Raw genomic sequence first — 25710 nt, forward strand, 5'->3', positions numbered from 1 at the left:
TAACCGGGCGTCTAAGACTCTAAGTAGGTGCTAATGTAATTCCTAAAATAGGGGGTGAGCGAGAGACGTTTACTCCTTTTCACCATCTTAGGCGAATCTGTGAAGCATATTCTTTCACTTCCTGCAGCCTATCGTTATGAACTATACGTATCCCTTAGTATAGTTTTATCTAGGTATAACTAACGTAAATCTCATACTATAGATGTAATGTGACAGAGGTACCGTATGCTACACAGCAAGAGCTTCCAAGAGACTGGATAAAGCCAGTGCACAGTCGGACATATGATAATATCTTACTCCGTACCTAAACATTGCCTCCATATTAAGTAGAAAACCCCGAACAACACACTTTCCAGAATTTCCCAGAGACGCTACTTTGACGAGTCGGGATGAAGATGAGACAAACCCCGCAAAGCAACTTTCAGATTATAAAAGGTAACTTGAGTATGCTGACTCCCCTGAGCGAGTGACTACCTACATTTAGTTTCACAAGACTCGTGTCAATCAATGCCGATTAGGTAGGTGCGACTCTGCACAGCGCAGTTCAAGACACAAAAAGCAGCTAAGACAGCAAAAATAGGACGAAAAGTCGATTCATTATGTTTCTCAAGGCTTTGGACGGCCACACGCATATGTATGAGTCAATCCCTACCTTTGGAAAGTACTTACGTCTTCCCGCAGTGTCATTTCCTCCATCGTTAAAATACCGGTGAATCACGGCCGAGTTGTAGATGCCTTCTCGCTGGCTCTTTCTGACATGGACCGTGACCTCAGAACAGCTTAGATGAAGACTAATAATGAATAAGGACCTGAGATGTATAGTTTAGGGAAAGAACTCACGTTCGAGTATTTAAATTCTTCTGCCACGCTATTTTCTGCTTCCGAAGGAATACTAGAGAATTATCTGCGTCTTGAACAAAATTTTCTATGGGAATTTCAACCCATTAGAAGACCAAGTTCGGGTAACAATATAGAAAATTCGGCAAGAGGCCGCACACGTTACGCTCAGACCTCAAAATGGCCGACAACGATCGTCCTGACAATGATAGGGGACCATCTAAAGAGGAATATTATTCCGAGGGAAGTAGCTGGGAGACAGAAACTGACAACGATTCGACCTTGGAATATGAGTTCGACTATGAGTCCGGTGAGTGTTCCTACTTTAACAAACACATCCTCTTAGCAGTAAACATAGGTACTGATAATAATCTTAGAAGGACTGATACTTTGCAATCGGTACGAACTCATGGCATATGCTAAGGATTTAACCCCATACTTCGACTACGGGAGTAACGAGTTATCCGGTAAAGACAATTCCAAGGCCCTCCTGCCCGATGAGGTTATTGCAGAATTGCAGAACTGGCTCGGCGAAGTGGGTTCGCGGATGATCTGGATCCAAGGCCTGCCAACCAAATCGTACGGCTCCGACCTCTCGCTAGCAGCGCTGCGCATCGCCTCGATGTTGCAAGGCGAAGATATCCCCTGCATATCGTTCTTCGTTAAACCAGGAGACAACTTCGCGCCGTCGGTCCCGCAACACCAAGCCGCCGTCATAGCCCTCCTGTACTCCATCATCACGCAACTAATTTATCTCCTACCAGTCGAGTTCGATGACGTAGACGAGCTCGACGAAGCGAAGTTCCGGAAGCTAGATGGGAGCTTCGGAAGCGCACCGCTTGCTTTGCAGATAATCCAGGCTTTGCTGAAACACGCGCCGCCGTCTTTGGTCTGGGTCTTGGACGGGTTCCATCTGGCGGAAAATCAAGATACGATTCCTCACCTCGAAGCACTGGTTGACATTCTTCGCGCCCAAGAGTCGATGCGGATTTCCATGGTTTGTTTCACTACTGATGGTATCAGCGCGGTTCTACACCAAAGAGTGAACGTGCTTGAGCAAGTCTATGTGTCGGAAATGGGTGGTTCTGATATCAATGGGTTGAGTCTTCCTCCAAGTGAGTTCTATTAGAGAACAGTCTACTTTTATATCCACGATGGCCTAATAGTATTCTTTCTTCCACTTAAAAGAAGAATAAAACAAGAAGAAAGAGAACCCTTTCGTGTACGATGCTGAAGGTTTCGGAAGGTTGTGGAAGCCTTTTTTCCTTTGAGAGTATATTATATTTACTTAACTTGTGTCTGCAAATGATTTTCATATTTTAAGTTCAAAATGTTCATAATAGTAATAAATTTGTCGTGTAATATTCATATCTTACGGATATAGTTGGCTTATTTGAGAACCATGTCATCTACGAATTACCAAAATTTTCACGGATGTATTTACCATGTTCATTTCACGCGATCAATGTAGAAGAGTAGTTGGCGATGAATAGCGGCTTCGATTCTAAGCTATCATAAGGGGTATTATAAAGCCAGCCGAGGATTTTTGAATCTTTCAAGGGAATATCAAATCCATCTCTCCATGCCCAGTCGACAAATGAAACAGCCATATCTGTTCCAAAGACGCCCTGTGATCATAACCCCCCGTTCATCTCATCTCATCGTATAGATCATATAGAGGCGGAGTTGGTGGAGGGGGTAGCACCTTAGTGCTTGAATGACTCCTTGTTGACGTCGGCAGAAGTGTTGTGCTTCGTCTCGTCAAACTTGTCACCGACTGCGTCCTTGGCGGCGGATGCACTAAAAACATGTTAGTATGGGGTCTTCTGATTTGATCCTTGATGTGGATGAGGCTGAGGCTATGTACCGGGTGGTGAAGTCTGCGTTGCCATCCTTGGCGACCTGCTTGTTGGTCTCCTTGGAAGCAGTGCTGGTAGCTCCCTTGACGGTGTCAGAGACGTAGTTGGCGGCGTTCTGAATCTTATCCATTTTGAAGGTTTGGTAGTTTGTAGTTTGTAGTGGTTTGGTTGTTGACTGTTGTTGGTGTTGAAGTTTGAAGGTGATGAATGATGATGGGAAAAAGTTGAGATTGAGAGGGAACTGGCAGCACCTTATATAGAAAGTTGGAGCAGATCATTCGACGGCTCAACGAGCTATGGGCTGATCTAATTTACCTTTACCTTACCTGCGGTCTATCCACAAGGACCGACCTTGGTAAGCTGAAGTGTGTATCATATGAACGAGTAAAGTACGTCATTATCTACCAGTTCGATCATTGTCCTACGTCCGGATAGGTAGGCTGCCTCTCTTAATCCGCATTCCAGCTAGGTATATTTTCTTGCCGCCCCTTGTTCTCCATACTATATTCTCCATTCTAAGTACCGCCGGTCAGAAAGCCGCCTTGGGCTATTTGCCTATTGGGTTGAGGAATTCCCCTGATGACCTGACGTCACCACTTACGCCGAATAGACGAACTGCAAGTTGCACGGGATCGCACATGTAAATTTCCCATTCTGACTCAATGGTTTGTACTTTTAAGTATTCCATCATGGTCAGCAGTTAGAATACTCCCTCTTTCGACTTGATCTGTACTTGCTGTGGATGAATCGTGGATGGTGACGATGGGAGAGGCAAATAGTTGACATACATGATGTCTTATTCCTTTTCGGGAACAGTTGACCAATCAGATCTCACTATGTTAACGAGCTTCTACTCTAGAAACTTAGATCACTGCAGGGGAAATACTATATGAAGCATTCTATTGGTCACCTTAAACAAAAGGTCTCCGCAATGACAACATGACTTTTCGGAGCGTTATTTTGTGGAGTGACCAAAGTCTAGAACGCCGCCCCGAATTGTGGTCTTTTACATACATCTCTTATATTATCTCTTACATGATAGCAAACCGGGTTAGATGGGAAAGTCATAGGTAATTACGATTTCGGTACTACGGCTGATCTCGATTAACTACCCCCACCCTGGTCCTTTAACCCTCCCTTTCTCATATTGCTTCATGATTGGAGTTAAGCTACATCATTCGGGCCAGAAAGCTGTACATAAGCCTCATGTACGACACACTTCTAACTTATTTTGTTGCGGGTTATGTAGATTAGGTATCTCTTATTGTAATTAGCGGAGGAAATGGTCCGGTCCGGAAAGTCAAAGAGCTGATAAATCCATCCCATTCTGATCTATCAATTATCTGTTATTATCGCCGTATTTCTAGTCGTTAATGACATATTTCCCTTTTAGTATGATTTATGACTATCGTCGTCCATGTTTATTTAGAATCCCGTTCTCTACCGGCAGAATTTGACTTAGATATGCGTGACGTCAATCAACAGTTAAATCCATATGTACTTGAGATCTAATATACGTACAACTCATTGCATAAACTAGAAGCTTACAAGGAGGGTAGGTTATGCACTTTATTATGTCACATCTATATTAGGATCATGATATGACTGGAATTTATTCGGTCCCGCACATTCACTTGCATAATGCCCGTCCCGGTTTGCGGCTTACATAACAGCTTGTCACAAGATTACCGAAGCTCCTAGCTCCAATCAGCAAGATAGAGGTTGATCAAATGACCAGCATAGGAGCCTATTGCAAGACGGGAGTACCCGACGCCCGTCAAACTAATCGAATATTTTGCTGCTTGGTGTTGACCCCCTTGTCTACTCTAGGAAATCAATAAGTATATACGTCACTAGGAGGCTTAGTATTAGCGCTAGCTTTTGCCTCGTCCGTACCCAGGAGGAGGCAAAAGCCAGCAATTAATACTTTGAGAAGAAATAGCAATAGAGTTTATAGGAATTACACCTAAATCAAACTCAACAGTCGACCACGGTAAACTATCAACATGGACATCTCAGTTTCCGAAGCGATATGCATTTGGTAAAGTTCAGTAACGAGTTCCCGAAAGGGATCTTCGGCGACCGAGCTCGAGAAACTACCTCCGTACCATTATAGTTATCTTCAAGTTCACACATATTTACGTTTTGCTACACTTATCTAACCTAGTAGTTACTGGATAGAGACTGCTTTCTATGATGATGATGATAAATGAGTTAACGTCCATGGCGTATACTTAGGCACTGCTGCTATGTATACCGTTTGAATATATTATCTGATTTTTGAGATTTTTGAGTAACGAATCCCGTGAAGATGTAATACCAAAGGATTTGATGGATATTATCGGCTTGCTATAACATCCACCCTACCCGCGAGTCAACCTTACAAATATGCACAGCGGATCAGAGCCAACCGTAGCCCGTTCGTAGCCACATAATATGTTACCGCCAGCATATGGCCACCCGCGTAATTCCCTCGCTCGCACCAGCCTAGGTTAGGTAGATAGCAGCCTTTCAGCTCTTGGCCTTTTCTACACCCAGCAATAATAGTATGAAAAAAGCCAAAAAAGAAACCCAAATGACCCTAAAAGCTCTAGTACCTTTAACATAATCTCAATCCGAGATGGAGGCTGCCCAATGCGCTTCTTGGTGGCGTCTTCTGGGATTTCCTGCGCCGGGGCTACGTCCGTATCTGGCGTATGTTCCCGTGAGCAGCACTCGAAGTCAAAATCTAACATTGTCGTTATGCCTGCGTTTGAGAGGTGTCAGCCCTTTTCTCGATCGTGTATTAGGTGATGGGTTACCTTAAGTGGACTATATTGGATATGTGCTTTTTGAATTAGTTTCCGCTTCCTTGGAGTGCTTGAGGAAGTTCTGCGAGGTCGGGAAATGGTATGCGACGAGAGGATAGGTACGTTGTGATTCGCTTTTTGTCAGATGTCGAGAAATTAGATTGAGAGGTACCTTAGAAAAAACAGCGACACCAATCCTCATTTATAAACGAAGAGAAGCACGGCCAGTAAATCAGATAATTATGTAGAGTTAGTTTATGGGCATTCTGCCCTGATATCAGTTTCATATTAGTAGTGATTACTGAAGGTTAACTATCCGATAATATTTTGCGCTCAATGGCGGAAGAAACTCTATCGGATGATAATCCCAATAGGAAGCACTAAATATGGATTTGAGAGCATCAGCTTGGGGTGCTAGCATCTACGTAATGACCAAGCGCAGAACATTAGTAGTTAGGAGAGGACAAAGTTGTTCAGGCCTAGAAAAGCGCGCTCGGACAACAATAAGAGTTGAAACCTCACCGAAACTATAAGCTTACGATACTTATAGCTAAGGCTATCCGTGCTGCTAATACCAGAATCGGTTGACTACCTTGAAAATATTGCACTGCCTAGTAGATCTAGGTACCTAAGGGGTTGGACACTGTAACTAATAGTCAAATTCACGCCTCGCTCATTTGAAAACATACCCGTCAGTGCAAATAATAATAACAAGACCATAATTAGGTATATATTATTAAGCCCGGTGCCTTAGTATGCTATCTACCATCTACCATTCCCATATCATAGGATAGGGAGTAAATGTCTTTCCCTCCTTAACTCCTACCTGCAATGCAAGGCAACGATGAATCAATATGCATTAGGTAAAATTTCGAGAATCGTCGTAGCAAAATATTATAATACTCTCCAGTGTAGAGACTTGAGCTAGTTTTATCCCTACTTGGATTTGCCCGCATCGATTATTTTCTTATTGGCCCTTTCAAGTTTCAACCTCGCCTTCTCATCCAGTAAGTTATACCACGCCCGCATGTGTGCTACATAAGTGATCTCTCTTTCGCCATATTCGACGGGAGGTCCCTTGATCTGAGGCGGTTCATCATCTAGGTCAAAAATGGCCCAGCTCGACTCGTCATTTGTGCGTAAGCCGAAGCCCTTGCCTTGAAACGAGATGACCGTGAAGTTACGAAGGAGCACAACATCGCCGGCCTTGACGATTGGCAGCGTTTCTTTGTGCGGCCGATATAGTTGTACTTCCACAACCGAATAGGGACCGATCGAGTGATCGGTAATAGTAAACGACATCATGAATTCGCGCGGGCCGCCCTTAGCTCTTTGTGGGTCCGGCGGGTGCATCATGGCAACGGCAATTACGTCTAGCTTCTTTTGAAGATGCTGTCGCAAAACCTTCAGAGGCGTGCAGTCAGGCAATTCATCCCGAAGATGACGCACAAGTTTTAGCTTCGCCGCCGTCATCGAATAGCTTTCTTCCTCACCCTGTGAGGATCTAGTTAAAGAAGCTCGAGCCAGTTGCACGCTTGAATCCTCTACACTAGGCGACGAGGGTTCGACAGCAGACATATTTATCTCATCTGCGTGAATAATTTTGGTTGCATCATGGTTCTTTACCCTTCGTTTAGAAGCATACGCACCACGTGCAAGCTGCACGCTCGGATCCGTTTGTGACGTTTGCTCAAGAGAGTCAGCTTCTACGTCGGCTGAATTGGCCCGCTTAGCGTCCTGTTGCTCTTGTATCTGTGTTCCAAGATCTAGAGACGGATCTCTCGAAACGGGACTTTGACTTTCAAGCTCCGTGCGAACATCGTCCTCACTTTGAGTGGGACTACCCTCATATTCATATTCTTCGACCTGGTACCGAATTCCACGTTCCTCTACCACCTCAGTATCCGTATCACCATCGAACTCGGAATTTTCCATGATACTGGCTTGTAATTCTTCATCAACCTCCATTTGGGATATAAATGACAGGCTAGCACGAGAAATACTAGCCTCAGTGTCAGGTCGGGTATCAGTTCCGGTCTCAAGTTCGATCATAATCTCAGGAATAGACTCAACAAAACTTGCTGGGGCCATCTCCTCAGCAGCAACCTGAGTCTGGAAGGATAAACTCAGCGAAGCAAGCAAGTTGTTCCGTTGTGTGGTATCCTGGGATAATTCTTCAGGGTGAGTCTTTTCTGGTTGAACTGTGCTAAGCTCAGTGGGTTGCTCTTCGACATTTGTAATTATATCTTCAGCAGCTACCGAAGGTGATTTTCTACTGGCCAATTGCTCAGCCACGGGTGAAAGCCCTATCGTATCGTCCATCACATCTGGCTCATCAACATCGATAGATGCAACTCCAGCAGAGTCTAATACCGCGATATCACCCGTTAATTGTGTATCTCGAGGTGTCGGCAGCTGATCGGCCGGAAGCCGGGATCCCGTAACAGCAATATTCTCTCTAAACACAACATCCATCTTTCTGTCGTCCGCAGATAGCGATATGAACGAATGTGTTAATGGAGGGGACGAGGGGGCTGTGGCTTCAACTCGCCTCTCTTCGTCTACTACTACAGGCTGTGGAGTTGAAGCAATAGTTGGTAAAATAGGTATCATATCAACCATATCCTCATCCTCCTGAGAATTTAGGGATCCATGTCCTTCTACTTGCTCCTCTAGCACATCTATATGTTCCGTCGGGGATTTGTCACCTCTAGATGATATGGTGTCAATAGCGTCTTCGTCTTGTATCTCCTTAGGAGACGTGACATGATTGTGGTTCGGTTCACTTTCGACTACTCGACTTAGTATTTCAAGTCCGTCGGCGGCGGATTGTGGAACATTGTCGTCTTTATATTCCTCCTTCGTTTCCATGCCAATTAACCCTACATGGCTAGGCTCAGGCGATGTTTTTTGATACGCGGCGAATTCGTTAGGACGCGAGGTTGCGGATACGGCGGGCATTTGCTGAGAACCCATATCAATAGACTCCACCACATCGTCGTCTCCAGGACTAAGCGCTGCTTCTTCAAGTTCTTCCTCGAGCATTCTCTCAACATCTTCATTCTCACCTCCTGAGGACTCATAATTCGATTTGTCAATTGAATCGACTGAGCTGACGACATCCTCCCTTTCAATATCTTTGTCACCCTCTTCGTCTTCTTCATCACTGTTCTCCTCGTTATCCAGACTATCCTCGCCATCTTCTTCACTTTCACTTCCACTTTCGATAGGCTGTACAAGTGCTTGTTTTGATATAATTCCTGGCGATGCTGCTGGTTGACTTTGTGATATACTACTAGCGACTGGTCGAGCCACTTGTCGCGGCTGGGTGGCTTCGTCATCTTCGCCTTCATCCTCCGAGGATGAAATGAGATCAATAACCTGAGGGATAGACTGTGAAACTGGTTGCACAGGCTTTCGATTCTCCTCATTGTTGTCATCAGTTTCGTACTCGCTTTCATATTCAATATTTTCAGCGTCCTCGTCCTCTTCGTCCCAACTTTCACCGTCGTCGAACTCGGGTTCTAGTTCGCGTGGTCGCAAGTCTTCATCGTGACTGTCATCTTCATCATCATCTGGTGCGGTATAATTTCTTGTATCGTAGTCACCGCCCATTTCGTCGGCATCATATTCAGGTTCATCATCATCCGAATACTCAGCATCCACTTCATCTTCAACTTCTGCTTCTTCATACATTTCGAGAGCATCAGCTTGACCAGTCATGACTGTGTCCTCTGCAGCAGTCGGCGGTGGTGGTTCGTCGTCCGAATCACTCTCGTCTATGACAACTGCAGTATCGGGAGACTCCCCCTTTGAACTACCCAACCGGCCAGTATGCGGCATCGAAGTCGCTTGAGATGGGTTATTGACCGTAGCCCAAGGCGACGATCCTACAATTCCAGCTGCAGGGACGCTGGAATCGAACGAGTCTCGTTCAATATCCATAGTCTCCTCTTGGGAGAAGGGGTGATTGCTATCTAAATAGGAAGGAGGATAGTCCATATGTGCCCCTTGAGGGACCGTGGTACTTTCATCTTCATCTTCAAGACCCAGCGGCGGATAGTCCGTGCTATGTAATGTAGCGTGAATTGGGTAGCCTTGCTCATCAGTTGCCGAGTCTTCACTAAGATGGTGCTCACCATGTTCAGCAGCAAGGTGATTAGGTTCGTTTGGCGAGTGTGTACGGCTTTCAGGTCTCATTGCATCATGTCCCACAGATGTTTCGACCTCGAAAGTATTTGGAAACCCATTAGCTGATGGAGGCTCAGTAGTATGTAAGTAGCCTTCGGGCGGAAGGTTCATAGGTGGAACATTCCATCGCTGAAGGTCGTCGGTAACTATGTTAAATCCATCGGCGGCCTGGAATGCAGATATTCCAGGGCCACTACTGGGAAGTTCACTGCTAGGCCTGGGTGGTGGGAGTGGTGTATGTGTTGCGACTGGCCATTCGCTGTGAAAATCCCCTTGAACACCGTGATCTACCATTCCTTGTTGGGGATGAGTAACATCTTCTACTCTTGATGTCGGCTCCAAGATCAGCTGTGCTTCAATGTTAATGTTTTCTTGCGTAGGTAAAGGCATTGGTAGATCAATTTCCATGGTTTGACATCCTTCATCAGTCATGTCGGGTCTTGGCGGAGAGCTCATGGTGATCTGAGGTGAGATAGGTTCGGGACTAGGAGACTGGCTAGTATATTTCCATGCACCGCTTTCGCGACCAAATCTTGACCTTTTTCGACCTCTCCCTCTTACTCCACCATCATCCTCGAATATGTCGTATCCATCTTCGAATAGGGATCCATATGACATCCGAGCTCTTTTAACGAAAGCCGGGGATTCGAATTCGCCATCTTTGAGCTTCGCAATATACGTTTTGCTAGGTGGCGTGAAAGTTTCGAGTATTTGAGGGGGAAGGTCTTCTTCGTGAGGTATTTCGGTCGGTGGCGTTTCAGCTCGAGGCTGGGGCTCCGCAAGGGGAGGACGGTCGACATTGACGAGCTTGGCCTCTCCAGTCTCAGTCAAGATAACCTAGAAAAGATATGAGCAACTGCTAAACCATAAGATGTACGCATGTATATAATCACCTGAAGTATGAGTTTATCTGAGAATTTCAACTGCCAATCAATCCCCGCGCCTGGTAAACTCTGTCGCTTCTTGGTTTGTTCAGGTTCCCACTCAGCTCCATCTAAGCTCACGAGAACTTCATCGCCGCTACTTAGCCCGCTCTCTCCAACGGCCTTGGCAGATGCACCGTTCAGATTTATACGAACCTGTCCCTTGCTTCTACGAAGACGATAGTCAGGTTCGGCGAGTATAAAAGCAAATGTGCCTTTAACAGAATTATAGGGCCATGTGATAGTAACCACACCACGCACAGCACGAGATGCCGAGTCTTGGATTTCGGGGGCTAAGTCTGCGATAGCAATCCTGTTCACCGCGCCGAGCTGCTGAAGCGGATTTGACGCGTTCGTAGTGTCCATGATGCCGGCATAGTTTCGTGGAATCGCGGTCGCGTTGAATGTTTGCACTATGATGTGGGATGGGAAATTCGAGTGCGGCGCATTTGTACGAAGGGCACAGTTGTGATATAAGGATAACCCAGTATAGTTCCTGGTTTGTTCTTTCCAAGGCTGTAGTACCAACCTACCCTAAAGCAAGAGGGCTGGAGGGTGAGCGATGTGGGTTGTAGATGGTTATGTATTAAACAGGTAAGGTTGAGCCAGGCTCGCACAGCTGAAAACGTTACCTAAAGTTGAAGCTTCCAAATTCAACTCTAGCTGTAGCTGCCAAGAGCCCTCTACCTTAGCGGGAGTCTACGCACCCTGGCGCCTCAGTTACTAGCCACAGATAATGATAAAGTGGGGTCTACGATAAGAGGCTGCCCCTGCTTATCATTCCAGCAATTCAAAAGATTCAACTTTTCGGATTCCATCCACCAACGCTATGATGTCACCCAAAACGGGCGAGCTTGACAGACTTAACTCGATACCAAAATACCAAAATACCAATCTCAAGAATTATTGCTACAACGAGAATCCGATGCTCTCTGGAGGGCTTCATCCTTCCAACCGAAGGGATAGTCACCGTGTTGGCCGTAACCGGAACTGGAGGCTATCAGCCATCATTCCAATTACTCTTCGTCACATTCTCTCGGAAGAGTTCAAGAGTTGCGTCTATGAATCATCCGGATTAGCAAACGAGCAAGGGCACCGTGGCTCTAAATATCGACCCCGTCTGAAACTTGTAGCCCCCGAAAGCATCTAAATAGGAATCATAGCACTTATATCCCACATAACTTCATATCTAAGCTCTTGTTTTTACGTTAGCATCCAATCTTAACCCTAAAGAACATAAGAGAGAGAAAGCTAGATGATGTAAGAAACAGGAGGAAGTTTTCGACGGTCCTAAACCTCACCAGGTAAGATATAATCGTACGCAGACTACATATTGATACGTCTCTATGTCAAACCCGGGGCCACTAGGAAGTATACCCCAAAGACGATTGGGCATCCATACCTCCATAATGATCTCGGCCAAGTCACGGCAGCAGCGTATGAACCTAATACTCTTGGTACAGAAACAGCTCGCAAGAGTAACTGCCGTAGACGAAGAATTACCGGGTAATTTACTTAATAAGCTAGAGAAAGGGTTATATCCCCCAAAATAATTGCCTACGGTCTTCTGATTGGATAATGAGTTTCATTTAAAGGTGAGATTCGGCATACTCATAAAGGGCTATGCTATGCTATATTGTCCGTGGCTTGGTTGTAGGCAAGCCACCTAGCCCTCAGTATAGGGGCTATGTTTCTCTCGATAAGAACAGTGCCATCTCGCATGGCATCCCTTAGCAAGATAGCCATTAACTAAACTTATGACTTATTAACAAATATCTAGATTGCCTTGTATGCCGGTAGCCAGACATTTCTACCTTTACCAGTCGGGTTGTCAAACGTCTTAATACTGCCAGAATTCCGTACCTAACCTTTGTCAAGTCAATTTATCATACCAGATGGTTCGAACTACCTACATGTCATAATCACGCCAAAGTACGGCCATGACTGTAGTATACACGGTACCTTAGTATATGATTTGGAGCTGAAAACGAACATGTCGCCACGGGGCGATGCTACGCCAATTGCGCGTATGTGCCAGGTCGGCGCCTACACTATCCCTAGGTGGTGTAATGCGGCTGAGGCTTGGCAACATGATATAGTCGTTACAAGTCTAAATTTGTGAGACCACTTGCGACATTGTGGCTTTCTACTGATTCAAGAGTTAATATTCAAACTACTGCGCTTTAAAATCCAGTTGCATACTTTTTGCATTGGCCTGTCAATGTCGTTCCGTTTCCAACGCATGATGATATGACAGTTATGACTACGTCGGACTAGATTACTACTTGAGTGTTACTATCTACAACTCCAAAATGCAGAGTCTATTCAGTTTCGCTAATGATGTTACTAATGGCGTGCGATTAGCAGCCGACACCGCGTTTTGGGTTGGGAACGCCATCTCGCGACGTAGAGAAGGACGCAAGGCGGGTATTTGTCTCGTCTGCAACAACCTACAGCCTTATGGGCACGAAGATACATTTGGTCGACCCAGCACCGCATGGAATCAGCTTCGAAACCCTCAGCGGGCTACTCGCAAAAAGGAGCTTGGCTCTGTTCCTACTCTTGTCCTAGAAAAGATATCAACGAAGAAGATCTTAGAGAGTCGTGAAGTCGATCCTCAGACTGGTCGTCCTAAGAACGATTGCAAGTACTGCCGGCTCCTTTGCGAAATATTTGACGCGTATTTCATCGACAAATGGATGAGCTGGATTACGGAGACCAAAAATGCCATGCCGATACAGGTCGGTCTCATGATTAGAGAAGGGGCACCTTTGATAATTAACTGCTGGAACTTCACGTACGATAAATGGTTTCAGAATCCGAGGGTAGATCTGGAGTTGTACATGGACCCTATGCCTCCATCCCCTATTCCAGGAGCCCCCACAATGGGACCTGTAGGCCCTCGTGCAGCAGATGTCCGGTCTGAAGAATGCATAAGGTTTATGAAGGAAAGCATTAATGAATGTTGTAGAGCACATCCCGGGTGTGCCACACATCCAAATGGCTTCATTCCGACAAGGTTAATATACGTTGGTGGAGGGAAGAACGCGCTCAGACTCTGCGATAATAATCCTTCAGGGGGGGATATTACGTGGGCAGCGTTAAGTCATTGTTGGGGTGGTGGTAAGCCGCTATCATTGACAAAATCGGTTCTGAGTAACCTGAAAGAGCATATTGATTTCTCAGAGTTACCGCCTACATTTCAAGATGCAATTACTGTTACCCAGGAGCTTGGATTAGCATATGTTTGGATAGATTCCCTTTGTATCGTTCAAGACGACAAGACAGACTGGGAGAAGGAGGCAGCTCTCATGGGTGAGGTATATAGCCGCGCGTTTATTGTTATTAGTGGCGCCTCTTCGCCAAACCCTAGCACGCCGTACTTACGACCTCGAGAAGAAGAATGGCATCCGAAGCAATTTGATTTTCCTATCGCACCCGGTGCTAATATACCTATCATGGTCCGACAGCGACATCTCCTGGCAGCGCCGCTTGACCAAGGACTACTCGAGCCGCCTTTCACGGGTTCGTGGGCCACGTTGAAGAAAGTTGGCCCCCTTTATGCGCGTGGATGGTGCTTTCAAGAATCATTCCTCGCTCCACGGATCCTCAACTTCGCTCCAGGTGCTATCATATACGAATGTCGGACGCACAGGAAGAGCGAAGATCAGCTACCTCCTTATCCGTCCACAGTCCCTGGCTCACTGGGCGAAGTAACTCCCTTGGAACAGTGGCATATGATTGTCAAATCATACACTTCGCGCCAATTAACGTTCACCAGTGACAAGCTCCCGGCCATAGCCGGCGCTGCTACTATTATGCCGCAGGTAAAGACCAGTAAATATCTTGCCGGCCTATGGAGCGAGTCTCTACTTTTAGATCTTCTTGTATGTATTTCCAAAAACACCCCAACAAAATAGGGAAATATCACACCGGTGATACGCTACTTGCTTATTGAAAAAGGCAATTGCTAACCTTTTGTCAAAGTGGCAAATAATGCCAGGCCGCGCACATCTACCACTAATGACGAAGGAACACGAAGAGAATGCGCCAACGTGGTCATGGGCGTCGATGAACTGGGGCGTAACTTGGAGCCCAATGCAGGATCCGCAGCTTCTCGCCTCTGTGACCGATGCCCGGACAAATGTAGTAGGGGCCAACCCTTACGGGCAAGTATCGGGGGGCACCGTCACTCTCCGAGGCCGAATCAAGTATTGTCGACTTTCGGCCGATTACCATAAGAATGAGCACTGGGTTTACTACCGAAAGGGCGAGGGCACTTACAGCCGAAAGCAGCACTTCCGAACTGATGGTGCCTTAGAGTCATGGACCGTACCTGGTCAGACTGACCCCTCTGCGCGCCGGTCGCGAGTCACAACATCTGGAAATGCGTTGGAGACGGGGGCGGCTTTTTTCTGTATTGCAAAGTGTCACTGGATGAAGAGCGATCATATGGGTTTGATATTGGGCATGTCACCAAGGTTTCCTGGGTATATGGAGAGGGTAGGGGCCATTTCCAATGTGCCCAAGGATTGGTACGACACTGGCGTAGACGCCACAATAACTATAGTATAGATGGGGTGATGGTGTGTAGCAGGCAAGTCTATGACGAGTATAACGTTATGGGGTGGAAGTGTGCTTAGACCATGAGGAGATAGAGGCCGGAATGTTCTGAAACCGGGATTCATGCTCAACTCTTCTCCATAACCGGCCAGAGCAAGCCATCAGATGACTATATATAGGGTAAGAAGCAAAGGAGAAGATTTCCATCAATCTCAGTACAACACTCCTATACTTTTGCAGAATAGCTAGCAAATGTACCTAATATTTCTACATTAGTATTGTAGTGACAACTAGTCTCAAATTTAGATAAGCCAACCGCCGAGGAAAGTTGCCTGTATCCGAGTGGCTTCTAGTTGCGTCACTTTACCTAGTGTATGCCGCCCCGGCAACATATTATAGAACGTGGCGGCCTATTAGAGAATCCCAATCGAAAAGCCTTCAAATCATGATTCAGGCTTCACACACATCAGGTTCAAAAACATGACAGCCTTTATCGCGCCATTACGAATATTATATAACTATCTCTTGACTGTATAATTTTTATAAATCTTCGCATATATATCTCATTCGTGGACTTATTCTATGCAATCGTAACTGAGACTACGCCAAGTTCTTACCAACACAGCATCATGGCTAGCAACGTATGGTTCATCACAGGAGCAAGCAGCGGCTTTGGCCGTGCTATCGGCTTCGAAGCTCTGAAGCGAGGTGACAAAGTAGTTGCCACATCGCGTAATCTGGGCAAGATGGCGGACCTCAAGGAAGCCGGTGCCTTAGTCCTGGCTCTGGATGTGACTTCCGATGATGCGTCCATCCAAGCCGTATTCCAGAAGGCTATCGATACCTACGGCAAAGTCACGTACTGTATCAATGCGGCAGGGTATGCCTGGGAAGGTTCTGCTGAAGAAGCTTCGTAAGTTGAGGTCCGTCTCTATATGGCGATTTGTGAGAAGTAAACTACCGACCCGCTGATATTTGTATATAGGGCTCAGGAAGTATTCAACCAGTTCAACACCAATGTCCTTGGTCTCATAAACATAACACGCCACGCGCTCCACCATATGCGCCCTCGCCGGCAGGGAGTGATCGCCAACTTCGGCAGTGTGACCAGCTGGCAAGGCATTCCCGGAATAAGCTACTACTCCTCGACCAAGTTCGCCGTGACCGGGTTTACGGAGACGGTTCATCAGGAGGTCAGCTCGTTCGGGATTTCAGCCGTCGTTATCGAGCCTGGATTCTTCCGGACGGCAATACTCAACGATGCCGGTAGCAACCGCATCCGGGCTGCGAGGCCCCTGACGGAGGAGTACAGGAACACGCCTGTGAATGAGACTCGGAACCAGTTCAATATTTGCGACAACCACCAGCCTGGTGATGTTCTTAAAGGCGCCAAAGTAATTGTTGATGTGTTGACGCAGACGGGAGTCGCAGAGGGTAAAAAGATCCCTCTGAGACTCGTGCTCGGCCGCGATGCATTCGAATCAATTAAGGATAAGATTCACAGCACCGAGGTATTGATTAAGGAGTGGGAGGATATCATTGTTAGCACAGATCACGACGATGTCAAACAATGAAGATGACGTTGTGATCCCATAGTCTACTAACTAAGCCTCCTTTGGGTAGTTTATAGACTTGCTAAGACTTGGATCTAATTAGGAATCCTTATACTCAACTTCAACCTGAATCTAGAATATCCTGTCATATATCCCTTGTACATGTGCCGAATGACACATCGTCGTCGTCCCCGCAGTCTGGATGCAGAATAAACCCCGGACCATAGTTCTGGTATTAGCGTAGGCACCTACGGTATCACTCTATCCGGCCTGCCGGGATGTGGTAACAAAAGCTTAGCTTCTAGAAACGGCAAAAACTTGTCTCCACACGGACCCGAGACCGGCAGAGTGCCGGGTATTGCCCGATTATGTAGGTGCTGATTTCTGTGCCTGCTTACCTGGCGAACACTACTAGTTTGATATCGTACGGGGGCCTAAACAGCAGCATAAGACACTTGAATGTTGATTCGGTACTAACAGAGCCTCCCCAAGCTTATCAATCTCCTATTATAAACTATTATACTAGCCAAGAGAGTTCTCCGCTGTCAGACAAAGCAAAGTGATATAATATGGGATTGATATCATTATATTTTGTCTGTCTAGAGCGTAACATACCACTCCTTTATACAGCACTCCATGAAGCTATCTGAGTGTATCCTTAGGATCCACGCTACCAATGCTATAAACGCGTGAGCAACAACACCAAGCCTCTAGCTAGTGAATGAGGCTGCCCCCACACGTGATGGGAGCCTCCATACCATGAATGATGCCCCAAAGTCAATTCCATACCAGAGGCTCCCTCTGCCTAATATTTGTACACGCCCACCTCTTCGATAGGTATTCTGGACTTATATCTTTCGAAATATATAACCCATTATCCCCCGTCGTGGAACTCTAGTCTACACACCTCTGCAATGGTTTCTTCATCATCTATGCTGTAATTGTTCGACTTTTCTTCTATAGAATATGATGGCCTGTCCTACTCTAGTACCGTTTCGCTCGCTACGGGTTCGCCAGACTGTACGATATTGGAGCTTGAAGCTCGACCTAGTGTAGGTGGTTGCCCGTCAATATGCGGACGTTTGCTGTCTCGTTGGGACTCGTGGGTTGACGACGGCCGTTTCTTATCCTTATCACGGCTGCTACCTTCTTTAGCAGCACGCCGTGCGTCTCGCTCCTGCTTCTCCTTCTCCCGACGCAGTGCCTTCGACTCAAACTCGTGCCATTCACCCTCCAGATTACGTAGTCTATGAAAAGTTAGCATACTTACGATAAATGAGCGAGGCGAGTGAATACGTACTCAATAGCTTGCCTTGCAGGCGGCTGCTCCGTCTTGAAATAGGGATGCTCCAAAACTTCTGCCGCAGACGGACGTTTTACTGGATCATACTGAAACATGGCAGCGAGAAGTTCGAAGGCAGCTGCTGGCACTCGTTCCTTGTATTTTTCAGCGAAAAGATTAGGCCGTCGAAACCCAGGTCTCAGTAACTCAAACCAGGGCATGTCGATAAGCGCAGGCCAATCGTTCTTATTCGGCGTACCGAGCACGGCATATATCTTCTCCAGCTGGTTGATCTCACCACCATCTCCAGGGAAGATGGCATGACGTGTGAAAATTTCCACCATAACACAGGCTGCACTCCAGATATCCACAGCAGCACCATACTGCGTCTCGCCAAGTAATAGCTCGGGAGATCTGTACCAAATAGTGATAACTCGGTTTGTGTAGTCGAGTTGGTGACGTTTTGCGTAGAAGCGCGCCAGGCCAAAGTCTGCTAGTTTTAAGACACCGTCACTGCTAACAAGGATATTAGCTGCCTTTATGTCGCGGTGTAATACTCCTCGTTTGTGCAGATAGTCTAGGCCTTCAAAGATCTGTAGAGCAAGGTGCTTCTTTTGTGCCGCATCAAGTTTATACGATGGATGGTTTAACAAGCCCGTAAGATCATGAGACATATACTCAAAAACCATGAAACAATCGTTCTTCTCAACCATAACTTCCTGTAAGGTGACGATATTTCGATGCTTCAGGGATTGGAGAAGCTTGATTTCCCGCACCGCGGTAACCGGGAACCCATCTCTTTCTCCTTCCATGCGTATCTTTTTCAGAGCAACAAGTCTCTTAGTATATACGTGGAGGCCCTTGAAGACTTTGCCATATGTACCCGATCCCACAACTGATTCGTTACCAGGTTTTCTAAAGAACACCGAATCTGACGCAGCGAGGTCGGCTGGTAATTCAGGTTTCAGTTTCAGTCTTCGTTGTATTCTCTTCACCTTCCGTGTCCTTGGTAATTCAGGGAGAGCTCTATTAGCATGATAATCCGACCTTGCTCTTGCAGAAGCAGGCTCCCTTGGAGTATCTCGAGGTAAGTCCCGGTCCCGGTCCCGGTCCCGGTCACGCTCACGCTGCCTCTCACGCTCCCTCTCACGCTCACGCTCCCGTTCACGTTCACGTTCGCGCTCTCTATCACGCTCACGCTCTCGTTCTCGCTCGCGGTCTCGGTCACGATCTCGATCATCAGCGAGTGGGGGTGGCTCCTTTTTAGGGGCCGTGTTGAACCTTTGAGAGATTTCTGGCTTTGGGGTCGCAACCGGTGCTTTATTCGTTGCCTTAAAGGCAAAGCTGAATTTCGAACTTGCAGGACCCGTCGGAGCTGAGGGAGGGGGTCGAGGCGGAGGCATCTGCTCGTTAGTATTCTTCTCCGATAACAAATCTTCATTGTGGGTCTTTGATGCTCTGGATGCATCATTGTCATCATCTCTCTCTTCCTTTGCTCCAGCTAGGTCTGGATGGTTTGACGTCGAATGCTGTGGACTATGATAATGCTGAGGAGTATTCTCTCTGGAATGGCTGGGGATGCCTCTACCAACGCCTGATCGCTGAGCATTTTGAGCACCCCCCACATTCCGATAATTACCTCGAACGGGGTGTGAGCTACCCCGAAAGCCCCCTCTAGAAAAATTACGGTTGTGAGGGTAAGATTGGGACATAGGCCCGGTTGGCGGCTGAGGTGACTGGCCTGAGGCGTGGTGGCCTGAGGGGCCAGTAGGAGGTCCATGACTACTTCGAGGACGCTGTGCAGAATACTGACTAGATTTGCCATGATGAGTAAATGATTTGGATTTATAGGGATTCAGTTGAGCATACCTGTGGGGTGAGCCTTGGCGTTGATTACTCCAAGCCGCCCTACCACTACCATACGGTGATTGTGATGCCGGGGAATCATGGAAAGATGAGCCCGAGTTGGGGCGTAACGGCGAACGGGCTGAGTGAGCAGGTCGACGATCGTTATATTGAGAATTCCCGGGGCGAGTAGGAGGCGCTTGTGTATTCGAAGGACCTCGGTGCTCTAACCGCCTGGACATATTGACTTCGATACTGTTCGCACCGGACGCTAACTGACCCCCAAGAGGGAATTTAGAATCTTCACGATGCTTGCCCTTCTTGCGAGAACGACGAGACCCGCGCTCTCTAGGTGACCTGGGCGGAAAATCAGGCCTAGGGGGTTCAAAAGCAGGAGATGACCGACGTGATCGTGAGCCGGCTTCCGATGAACCGTGGTGCTGTCGATCAAGTGGACGGGATGGTGAGTGTGTGCGTGAGAAGGATGACCGCCGAGAACTGGAACGCTGAGAACGACTGCGACCTCGATTTTGGGAGTCTCCTCGTGGATGAGGCGGAGGAAGAGAAGGGTCCTGTTCAGAATTATCTTCACGGGCCGGCGAACGACTATGATGGTGATTTCGATGCGGCTCGAGTAGTTCGCTACGGTCGGCACGCCTAGAATGTGACTCGTTGTCGTAAGGGGGTGAAAGAGAACGTCTACGAGAGGATGCGGGGATGGAACTTTTCGGCTGATCCCTCTCTACCCTTTCCGCCCGTTCAGCGCGACGTCGGCGGTCACGTTCACGCTCGCGCCGAGATTTCTTGGGCCGCGAAGGTAGGAAAGGGAGCGGGCTCCGGCTCCTCCGTCTTTTTCTAGACGTTGGTGAAAAGGATCGGCCTCTAGCACCGTGACTCGCGTAATCGTTGCTTCTCGGACCGTGTCTAGGGGATGTAGGTATATTGCGGTGCCTACTGTGGTCCCGCAAAGGGCGATCCTTGACCTCACGAGAGCCGTCGTCCTCTGGGTTCCTACTTCGATCTTGCGATCGACCACGTTGATTTACATCGGTCTTGTAAGGCCTGTCGTTCTGCCGTGGAAATGGCTCGTCGCGAGTATTCCCGGTCCTGACACTGTAGCCTTCTCGGCGTCGGGAAGCGGGTGACTGAGATCGCGATGCAGGTGGCCTAGAATGGGAATTGATAACTGAGACTCGACGGTCTGGATCAAATTTATCTCGATCCCTGCGATCGCGGACGCGGTCGTGGTCGTCGTTGTCAAAATCTTTATTGCTCTGATCGTGTTTCATCGCAACATCTCGAGAATGGACCTTAGATCCAAATTTGTTGTTTGGAGCTGAAGCTGGCGGTGGTGATTGAGGACCAGGCCTGCTGGGATGTCGATGCACTGGATCCATGTCGGCATCTTTCATTTTAGCACTAACTGACTGCATTGATTAGTGCCAATGCCAGTGACAGAATACCACTAAACCAATGCCAGTCCACTGAAGTCAGAAGAGAAAGGACGGTAAAATTATGTCGCCGAAAGACATGGGTCAGGCCACCTCAGCAGCCTCAGTCACTAAGAAAGATGACTGATAAGTGGTCGATAAACATGCGCTGGTACCTTTTTTTTTTTCTCTTACCCTTGTCTGCCCCGCAAAGTCAATATTGGATGCGATCTTTGGGGAATAGATGAAGAGAATGGTAAGAACGGAGGTATTGAGGAATGTCGGGATTTGGGTGGTATGACAGGTTCGATTAAAAAAATGAAAAATAAAAAAGATTGTAGGTGGCCTGGTGTTCGCTAGTTTCAATGTCGGGAAAAGTATAATGTTGTAAATGAGCCGCGGTGCTTTGAAGGTTTTCCCCGTCCAAGATTTCTGGGTCGCGAAGCTTTGGCGTTTCCGCCCCGGGAGCCTTGCGGCACAATTGTCACCCAGCCTAACCCCAGCGAACCAGGTACTTGTTAGTACTGCTGAGCGTACCTTCTATCACCACTATTACCACCGCCACCTAGACTGCTGATGTCCGAGGGGTAGAAATTTGTCAACTCTTCAAACAGATCCAAGATCCAAGATCCAAGATCCAATTTTAGTCCAGCCCCAATTTTAAGCACTGCTCGCACCACCGAGACAGTGGACAAAGGATATCAGCGTGCAGGTCGCCGCAAGAGCAGCACACTCGAGTAAAAGAGGTCTCGAGTGTTTTGATCGAGACCGATCAGACACTTGGAAATGTCTCAACACCTCCAGGCTTTAGCGACTAGCCTAGTAAGAGTGACTAGGCGAGTCAAGCAGCAAGATAAACCAGAAGATGCTATCTACGATGATGTGTGCACTCTAAATATCATCCCGCCCTTCAAACCATAGTCATGCCTTTTTGGTCGCTATTCCAATCCCCCACCCAGCATAAAGAACCAATATATTGTCAGACACAACACAACCCCTATAACCTAGCTGCCTGTCTACCAGATCCCTGCGATATCCTGAGGACAACCTTTGCGTCTTTGTGGTCCGCATTCTGTTGTCTCCAAGGTTCCGTCGTAACTTGACGTCGTCTTAGAACGGAACTAAAGCTAGATCCCTTCCCAGTGAGATTAACATTGAGGAATTATTGGGGAGTCGTTTATTGGGCTGTGTAAACAGATGGTTGATCCGGGTTTCGTCGACATCTGCTTGAGCAAGACGTAGTCAGAACCAAATCGAAAGGTCCCAGATCATACCGCAGGATGCCTTTCTTCTCTGGGCCATTATTGCTTTGTCAATATGCAAAATACCAAATAACAGGGAATTACCACCGAGAGCCCATTTCTTTCCATGTAATATGCAAGCCTGATATAGACCTCGACACAAGAATCCAGACGCGAGGAAATATAGAACTATCTGATACTTCTGGAAAGTAGTAGCAAACCCAAATTAGGTTACGGGGCAATGGATATCTTGGTCTCTGATCTCTAAATGAAGACTAGTTAGATGGCTTCATTGAAATATAGAGCTACCACGACAAAGGTCGGTAGAACCAGATGTTGGCAAAGCATGGCATCATTACGCCTGCAAATAATTTGACTACATCCGGTTAAAGTAGTAGAGAGCCTTCAATTTCTCAATTTCTCAATTTCTTAGAGGGTTTAGAGGTGTTATAATCTGGCGGACTGGTGGATAGTATTCCCTCTGTCGGGTATCGATGATCAAGATATAAAAGGCTTGCGGCAACCTGCATTGCGCAGAGCCTCATGGAAATGCCCACCATGCTGAATAGGAGGTAGATATTTGCCCCTTCATCTAGACAGACATGGATCCGATGCTGATAAAGATCGTAAATTGAACTGGTTGAATGGGAACAACTGTGGGAGACGAAAACTCTCAGACGAATTTCGATAGGTATAGTAGAAAGACGCTAGAGAGGAAATTCGCTACTCCGAATTTCCGGCAACGGTTTCTATCTCAGGACATGTTGCGAGAGAGGCAAGTGTCGAGAGATGGTGTGTAATGGTAGGTCCGTGGTTGGCGATTCGGTCGGACCCACGGTCGCGTACGGACATTCATGAGGTCAAAACGTTGCTGATAATAAGCAAACGATGGCAGGATGTATCATCCATGGCTAAGAAGATACAACGAGACAAGACTCAACAAATAAATGCTATAGGCGCAGCGATGATTGATTTCCAGGTAGAACATCGTCATTTGTAAAGGTGTGGTGTGGTGTGTTGTCAACTTGGAACACTGGATTTGGAGAAAGCGGGATTCGGTAAAGAAAGCCAAATGCACCGTGTTAATTTCTAGCATCTAGATCTTATTATACTGTATGAGCATCTTATGTAATCCACCTAACTTAGCGAAGTCTAATTGTATAGGTAGGTAGGTACTTCGTACATAGGTCATCATTCACATGCACCTTTAACATCGTCCTAATAGCAAATCGTGACAATGACATAATAAGAAACAATTCGACGTGCAAAGCGCGAACAAAGGCATCCCTTTTACAATCTCTCTCCTATTCAACCTCCGAAACTATGCCATGCTCATCGGTCTAGATACGGCTGGTCCCTCTAGGCTCTAGCTAGGTAGACAATGCGCTATCGAGGAAATGCCACCATTCCCGTGTTTTCCGTACTACAGCATTAATAAGCTTGGTGATTCGCGTCTAGTCGTGATCCTTATCGTCTCGGATCGACATCATTCCTACCAACCAAATCCAGTCTCAAGAGCCCAGCCCAAGGTTCACCTGCTTAAATCTGCTTGGGCACATGGAAACTACCTCGCGACTTACCAAGGCGTAATACACTAGGAGTCCGGATGGCATCCCATTCTCCCGGTATCCATGCAATTACTAGTGTTATCACTAAACACGGCAGTATACCACCTATGCCTTGATAGTTTTCATGCTATAAACCTACCTAGGTAGACTTTGGATATGTCATTAACTACGTAAAATCAAGTTTTCTTAAGCCGAGTCTATACTCATACCATTAACGAATCTGGTGCCGATAGTTCTATGTTTCATTACTAACTATATCGCTGGTAGGGATTGGATTTCACCGAGTCAACTATATTCTTCCAGAGATGGGCGACACGCCGACTAATCAACTTCATAAGTTCCTGTCGAAGTTGGGTCTCTGGTCTTAATATAGACCTGGAAGTTCCCTCTCGCAGAATTTTCAACTCATGTTGGTTCGTCTGAACAATTATCAGCAAAACCCCACGCGTCAGCCGTTTCTTGTATCACACCCGCAGCGATTCGCACAAGGGGTTCCCATCATCCCGTAGTCCAAGCTGACTATCTCTTACGAACAGCGCTTCAGACTCCAGCCAGCTTCTGAGGAGGGGGGTATAGGGTTAGATTATACTTTAAGTTGGATCTTGATGACCGGCCATTAAATCGGACGCGATAGTATAACATCCATTTCCGTCGGGGAATAAATCAGTACCTACCTATGTGTGTATGTATAAACGTACACTACAAGCTACATGTACCAAAGCAAACTAGCACCCACTTACGACATGATGAAGTTAGCCAAGAAGAAGCTGCGAGAGTGAGATAACATTTCCCTCTTATGCTACTGATAGGCCCTAGATTTACGTATGAACCAGGGGTCTGCTTTGTTAGATTGTAACACGATCTTCCGATTTCATCCTCACCAGTAGAAGCTATTCAGAATTCCGCAGATCCGCCATGGTAAGCTTATCTATCACGCCCAGAAACGAGCGCAGAAACATCCAGCAGCGCGTACTTCAGGAGTCTTTTGGACATATGAAAGCTCCAAGTAGGATCAGTGGGCGATACGAGGAGTTTAGAACCTAAAGGCATCTGCGTGGTATCAAATCCTTCGATAGTCCACCCATATGGTCCAGAAGTTGAAGTTGAAGTCAGAAAACATGTTACAGGGGTGCGTCTGGCTTATGTTCAGAAGGGCTGACCCCTGACCGCGGCAACTCCCAGACTAATCTTGATTGGGCTTCATTCTTCCTTAACGAGGATTAAGCGACCCTCAAGTGGCCCGAGCCCCAACCTCATTGCGATAATTTAGCGAGACGACAAGGGATGCCGAAACCATTACACGTTCCATCTCTGCCTCATCTACTCTTACTGCTCAATGCTTTCTGACAGCAGCGCCTTGATCCCAGCCATGCTGGGTCCTCCCTCTCTGCCTAGGTACATACACCATTATCATGGCAGCATGGTTGCGGATTCTTCGAGAACGGGCCAACCTAGCTCGAATTGGCATTGCCCGTGTACTTGGACCCTAGAAGTTCATAGGATCTCGTCCGAAAGGTACTTGGCTTGTTCATTTTGGATGAATCGATATGGCCAGTAGGCAGCCTCACCAGTGTGGGCTCTCGCCGCCGTCGGTCGGTTGTAACCAATCGCGAGTGTTTCTATTTCCCA

At 47.0% G+C, this 25710-nt stretch overlaps 6 protein-coding genes across 6 annotated transcripts; 3 read left to right on the forward strand and 3 right to left on the reverse strand.

Moving 5' to 3' along the window:
- Positions 1-1017: 1017 nt before the first annotated feature.
- On the forward strand, positions 1018-1966 carry F4813DRAFT_398050 (uncharacterized protein; the record flags this gene model as incomplete). The annotated part of the gene is made up of 2 exons (XM_049248003.1): positions 1018-1147; positions 1215-1966. The coding sequence occupies 2 exons, from the start codon at positions 1018-1020 to the stop codon at positions 1964-1966; spliced, it is 882 nt and encodes a 293-aa protein (XP_049097596.1).
- A 350-nt stretch (positions 1967-2316) lies between these two features.
- F4813DRAFT_366690 (glucose-repressible gene protein) lies at positions 2317-3445 on the reverse strand. Its single transcript, XM_049244071.1, has 2 exons — positions 2705-3445; positions 2317-2637 (listed from the first exon to the last, which is right to left on the reverse strand). Exons 1-2 carry the CDS (start codon positions 2824-2826, stop codon positions 2544-2546), a joined length of 216 nt encoding a protein of 71 aa, XP_049097597.1. The 5' UTR covers positions 2827-3445; the 3' UTR covers positions 2317-2543.
- Positions 3446-6117: 2672 nt separating this feature from the next.
- Positions 6118-11229, reverse strand: F4813DRAFT_366693 (uncharacterized protein). Its single transcript, XM_049244072.1, has 2 exons — positions 10570-11229; positions 6118-10513 (listed from the first exon to the last, which is right to left on the reverse strand). Exons 1-2 carry the CDS (start codon positions 10963-10965, stop codon positions 6422-6424), a joined length of 4488 nt encoding a protein of 1495 aa, XP_049097598.1. The 5' UTR covers positions 10966-11229; the 3' UTR covers positions 6118-6421.
- Positions 11230-12310: 1081 nt separating this feature from the next.
- On the forward strand, positions 12311-15600 carry F4813DRAFT_366695 (HET-domain-containing protein). Its single transcript, XM_049244073.1, has 3 exons — positions 12311-12717; positions 12761-14486; positions 14587-15600. Exons 2-3 carry the CDS (start codon positions 12912-12914, stop codon positions 15172-15174), a joined length of 2163 nt encoding a protein of 720 aa, XP_049097599.1. The 5' UTR covers positions 12311-12717; positions 12761-12911; the 3' UTR covers positions 15175-15600.
- Positions 15601-15622: 22 nt separating this feature from the next.
- F4813DRAFT_366697 (NAD(P)-binding protein) lies at positions 15623-16786 on the forward strand. The gene is made up of 2 exons (XM_049244074.1): positions 15623-16075; positions 16148-16786. Exons 1-2 carry the CDS (start codon positions 15792-15794, stop codon positions 16734-16736), a joined length of 873 nt encoding a protein of 290 aa, XP_049097600.1. The 5' UTR covers positions 15623-15791; the 3' UTR covers positions 16737-16786.
- A 700-nt stretch (positions 16787-17486) lies between these two features.
- F4813DRAFT_157045 (Pkinase-domain-containing protein) lies at positions 17487-21469 on the reverse strand. Its single transcript, XM_049239029.1, has 3 exons — positions 19867-21469; positions 18016-19809; positions 17487-17962 (listed from the first exon to the last, which is right to left on the reverse strand). The coding sequence occupies exons 1-3, from the start codon at positions 21273-21275 to the stop codon at positions 17695-17697; spliced, it is 3471 nt and encodes a 1156-aa protein (XP_049097601.1). The 5' UTR covers positions 21276-21469; the 3' UTR covers positions 17487-17694.
- Between the last annotated feature and the right edge of the window lie 4241 nt (positions 21470-25710).

This window comes from Daldinia decipiens (assembly GCF_022478715.1).
Source record: "Daldinia decipiens strain CBS 113046 unplaced genomic scaffold F4813scaffold_28, whole genome shotgun sequence".
NCBI lineage: Eukaryota > Fungi > Ascomycota > Sordariomycetes > Xylariales > Hypoxylaceae > Daldinia > Daldinia decipiens.

Coding starts and splice junctions, on each gene's coding strand:
- F4813DRAFT_157045 (XM_049239029.1), bottom strand. CDS start 21,275: ATGCAGTCAGTTAGTGCTAAAATGAAAGATGCCGACATGGATCCAGTG. Junction 19,810..19,866: donor CGCCAAGGCTCACCCCACAG/GTATGCTCAACT, acceptor TGGCAAATCTAG/TCAGTATTCTGCACAGCGTC. Junction 17,963..18,015: donor CCTGCAAGGCAAGCTATTGA/GTACGTATTCAC, acceptor AACTTTTCATAG/ACTACGTAATCTGGAGGGTG.
- F4813DRAFT_366693 (XM_049244072.1), bottom strand. CDS start 10,965: ATGGACACTACGAACGCGTCAAATCCGCTTCAGCAGCTCGGCGCGGTG. Junction 10,514..10,569: donor CAGATAAACTCATACTTCAG/GTGATTATATAC, acceptor TATCTTTTCTAG/GTTATCTTGACTGAGACTGG.
- F4813DRAFT_366690 (XM_049244071.1), bottom strand. CDS start 2,826: ATGGATAAGATTCAGAACGCCGCCAACTACGTCTCTGACACCGTCAAG. Junction 2,638..2,704: donor AACGCAGACTTCACCACCCG/GTACATAGCCTC, acceptor ACATGTTTTTAG/TGCATCCGCCGCCAAGGACG.
- F4813DRAFT_366697 (XM_049244074.1), top strand. CDS start 15,792: ATGGCTAGCAACGTATGGTTCATCACAGGAGCAAGCAGCGGCTTTGGC. Junction 16,076..16,147: donor GGTTCTGCTGAAGAAGCTTC/GTAAGTTGAGGT, acceptor ATTTGTATATAG/GGCTCAGGAAGTATTCAACC.
- F4813DRAFT_366695 (XM_049244073.1), top strand. CDS start 12,912: ATGCAGAGTCTATTCAGTTTCGCTAATGATGTTACTAATGGCGTGCGA. Junction 14,487..14,586: donor CTCTACTTTTAGATCTTCTT/GTATGTATTTCC, acceptor CTTTTGTCAAAG/TGGCAAATAATGCCAGGCCG.